The sequence below is a fragment of the Rhagoletis zephyria genome, unplaced genomic scaffold (genome assembly GCF_001687245.7).
Source record: "Rhagoletis zephyria isolate East Lansing unplaced genomic scaffold, Rhagoletis_zephyria_1.1 Rzeph_scaffold_30036, whole genome shotgun sequence".
NCBI classification, from domain to species: Eukaryota; Metazoa; Arthropoda; class Insecta; order Diptera; family Tephritidae; genus Rhagoletis; species Rhagoletis zephyria.
Genome location: NW_016187092.1, coordinates 1,130 through 4,458, shown reverse-complemented (window position 1 = coordinate 4,458; position 3,329 = coordinate 1,130). Strand labels below are relative to the sequence as shown.

Sequence of the window (3,329 nt, the reverse complement as noted above, 5' to 3'; positions counted from 1 at the left end):
GACATTTCCTCACGAGGAGCGACTTTTAGAACGGGGATGTAATAAGATGAGATAAGTAAAAATTTTCATAAAAGGTGAACTATTCCCGAAAGAAGGTAGTTGTTAACACGCAGAAAAACCCAAAACAGCAACAATAATTCCTGAGAAAAAAAAGCAACATACAACTAGGACTTCTACTACCAAGCTCAACTAAATACGGCTTCTATGGGAAGCAGAAATTCGAAACACATGTAGTACGCATACATATGGAAAACCAAAGACCCTTAAAAAGTATAAACAACTTTTCTTGAAAACAACTAACAACTTTAAAAATTTAGTTATTACAGCATAATAATCACAAAAAATATTTAATTGGACTTAAAGTTTCACTGGTGCGATGATAATCCTAGTTCATAGCCGTCGTTCATTGTTTGCATAGTCGTTTAACATGTTCCTTGTTGATTTTATACCAGCAATTAAGTTCAACTGGCTAGCTGAAATTTTCAAATAATTTTTGTAAATAGACTTTTTTTTTTTAAACATTTGTACTCACATTTCAGATGCATCAATTTTATACTTTGAAAATAGGCACATTATTTATTTTTTTTTTTACTCTCAAGTCACTGGGCACGTGAAAAACTAAATTTTTGAATACCTAATATCTCCATGCGCTCTAAATGTGAAGTTTATGCAATACGAAATTTGTAAAAAGTGCTACAACCGCTCCATATATCTACTACTTCATCTTTTACTATTCCAAACAAGCAATTTATAAACCAAATGTATCGAAGGGTGTAAAAAATTACCGAATGCTGTGCGGAGAGATTTGACTCGGACTGACGTATTTGATCGCGTAAAGTATTTTGCTGCATATTAATCGCTTCTATTTGCCCAGTAAGATTTAATGCTACATTCGCGCTATTGCCCGAAGATGGTGGTGGTTGCTGCATGTTGATATTGAAATTACTTCCGTCAATCGAGTTTTGTGGCATTCCTTGTGTTTGTTGCATATGCATCTGAGATGGTGGGCCCTGTGTGTAATGATGTGTCATTGCAGGTGATGATGTAGGATGTTGCATATGGTGCACCGATTGTGGATGATGGGTGGATGACTGCGGGATGGTGCCTTGTTGCTTGAGATCTGCAAGATATGACATTATTTACTTACATTTACATATAGTCCTGGTAATTTTGTGAATTAGATACTCATTACTATTATTAAATACTAAATAAAGATTTGTAAATTATCAAAGCAACCGTTCGCAAATTAAAACAAACGATAGGTGGCTTACATGCTTGCTCGGCGGCCACTCGGTACTGATAGTAACCAGCGAATTCGCCCCCATAGAGGAAATCAAATTTTGGATTACCATGTTGTTTCTGTTTGGTGATCATTTCAAATTCAGGTCCATTTCTTGCAACAAATTCAGCCAATTTGTCGATTATGTTCCGTAGACTGGAATCTATACAAATAAATTTTGTTGTAACACTAGTGCATACACCTTTTCATGTTAATTGAACCGCATAGGGCGGCTACGATGGGGTTATGCTATGGCCACGAACTCGCAATGTGCAGTGAAAACGAGTTGCACGTTGTTTTGCCAAGTTTCTTACCACGTGGGGGAGGCGGACTATCCATCATTTTCACTTTTTACAATTTTTGATATTATATTTCACTTTAATTGCAAAACCTTTTCAGATTTTATGCGGAATAAATTTTCCTTGACGCCATGCTCAACTAATTTTGCACACGTTTGACAGTTATGTGACCCAAAGTGAAAACAGAACAAATAATAGGGTAGTACTGAGAACACATGGTGTATAAAATGAAAAGAATTTGCTACGTGCACTTCAAAATTTGAATCAAGGAAACTTTACTCGATTTTGCAAGTATTTAAGATTACTCCAAACTATAGCCCCTTGAGTGTTTGTTGAGTTTGCCGCTTTTTACCAATATATTTATCAATGCATTCTTGTGCAGATCTCCTTAATTTATCTTCTAAGTTTGTTACTGCCACACCTAAACAAAAGTGTCAGCGTTGTCTGGCTGTCAAAAAATTCTAATGCCCATACAATCTGTATGAAGCATACCGAAATAACGCGGCGCCAACGCCGAGAGTTTGGAAAATCCGATTTTAACAGGGCGTTAGGAAGTGCAGTTGGCGGTAGAAAACAGCGAAACTGTAATTTTCGTGTTTCACACAAACAAACCTATGCTTATTGTTGGTGTTATCTCTGAATTTGACATAGCGATGTCACTTTTGTTTGCTGGGCTCAGAAAATGCACTGCCCAACGCTTTTGTTTAGGTATGGCAGTTAAGGGTCGCTAACGTGTTAAACAGCTGAGCAACTCGGCGGCAGCCAGCCGCAGCGATGTATTTCATTTGACAACGTAGTGACATGTGGTTTGACAACTGAATCTTGCCAATAGGCAAAAAGTGGGCTCGGCTCTTCTTTAATTTAATAATAAACGTAGAATATTCGCTTGTGCTTGCTTTACATAAGATAAACATTACATTGGAGGTGAAAAAATGTACATACAAAGAAAATAAACATTCTGCAATGTTTAAAGGTAAAATTAGAAAAGACAGAAAAGTCGATGACCTAATTCAACAAGTTCGTAGTTGTGAAAAGGCTGAGAAGTTTTCATCAATTGCATAAAATATTGTAAATTATAGTATATAAAATGACTTGAAAATACCCAAATTCATCAGATAATGGCAAACAGATAGTTTCATACGTATGTACTGCACAGTATATGTATATACCTGTATATGGGTAAGTATGTACATATAAGTTTGTAGCCCAATTGGACTTTAGCCAATCAGATTCAAGCACCACTTGGTGGGCTCGTCTCGATTGTTGATAAACAGACAATCAAATTATCTGATATGTAATATTGACCGGTGGGCTTGCGATGACGTCACGAAACAAGCGTGCAGAATAAATCTAATTTACGCTGCGTTTACATAAGACAATTTGAGACAAGACAAATCCGGACAAATAATAAAGACAATACATTTTCAGCCAACGCCGTTAGTGTAGTTTGGCGTGAATTTCATATTATTTACTAAAATATTCAAACACAAACCACTTTTGATAATTCTGAAATTTATTGCGATTTTGTCTTACCGCTTTCTCAAATTAATCAAGACGTGGCCGAATTGTCCAATTTACTGTCTTCGAAAAATAAAAACCAGTGGCGAAGACAATGAGGGAAGTGTGGATGTATTTGTGAAAAAGTGTGAATGTATTGCCTATGTCTTGGCAAACTTGTCTCCTGTAAACGCCGTGTTATTTAAAAAAAGAAAATTCAAGAAATCACCAGCTTAGTAAGCTTAAAAAAAGAT

At 36.1% G+C, this 3,329-nt stretch overlaps 1 protein-coding gene across 2 annotated transcripts; it reads right to left on the bottom strand.

Moving 5' to 3' along the window:
• Positions 1 to 6: 6 nt before the first annotated feature.
• Positions 7 to 1,754, bottom strand: LOC108383006 (calcium homeostasis endoplasmic reticulum protein-like). 2 transcript variants are annotated; one of them, XR_001849719.1, is made up of 4 exons: positions 1,594 to 1,754; positions 1,272 to 1,442; positions 533 to 1,120; positions 7 to 473 (listed from the first exon to the last, which is right to left on the bottom strand). XR_001849719.1 is itself a non-coding variant. In XM_017639380.1 (3 exons), the coding sequence occupies exons 1-3, from the start codon at positions 1,619 to 1,621 to the stop codon at positions 666 to 668; spliced, it is 654 nt and encodes a 217-aa protein (XP_017494869.1). In that variant the 5' UTR covers positions 1,622 to 1,754; the 3' UTR covers positions 441 to 665. The 2 variants fall into 2 exon arrangements, 1 of the variants encoding a protein (XP_017494869.1); XM_017639380.1 differs by having other exon boundaries at positions 441 to 1,120.
• Positions 1,755 to 3,329: the final 1,575 nt, after the last annotated feature.

Excerpts from the sequence above, each read along its gene's own strand:
- LOC108383006 (XM_017639380.1), bottom strand. The coding sequence starts at position 1,621 with ATGATGGATAGTCCGCCTCCCCCACGTG. Across the intron at positions 1,443-1,593 it reads TAGTCCGCCTCCCCCACGTG|ATTCCAGTCTACGGAACATA; the intron begins GTAAGAAACTTG and ends TTATTTGTATAG. Across the intron at positions 1,121-1,271 it reads AGTGGCCGCCGAGCAAGCAT|ATCTCAAGCAACAAGGCACC; the intron begins GTAAGCCACCTA and ends CATATCTTGCAG.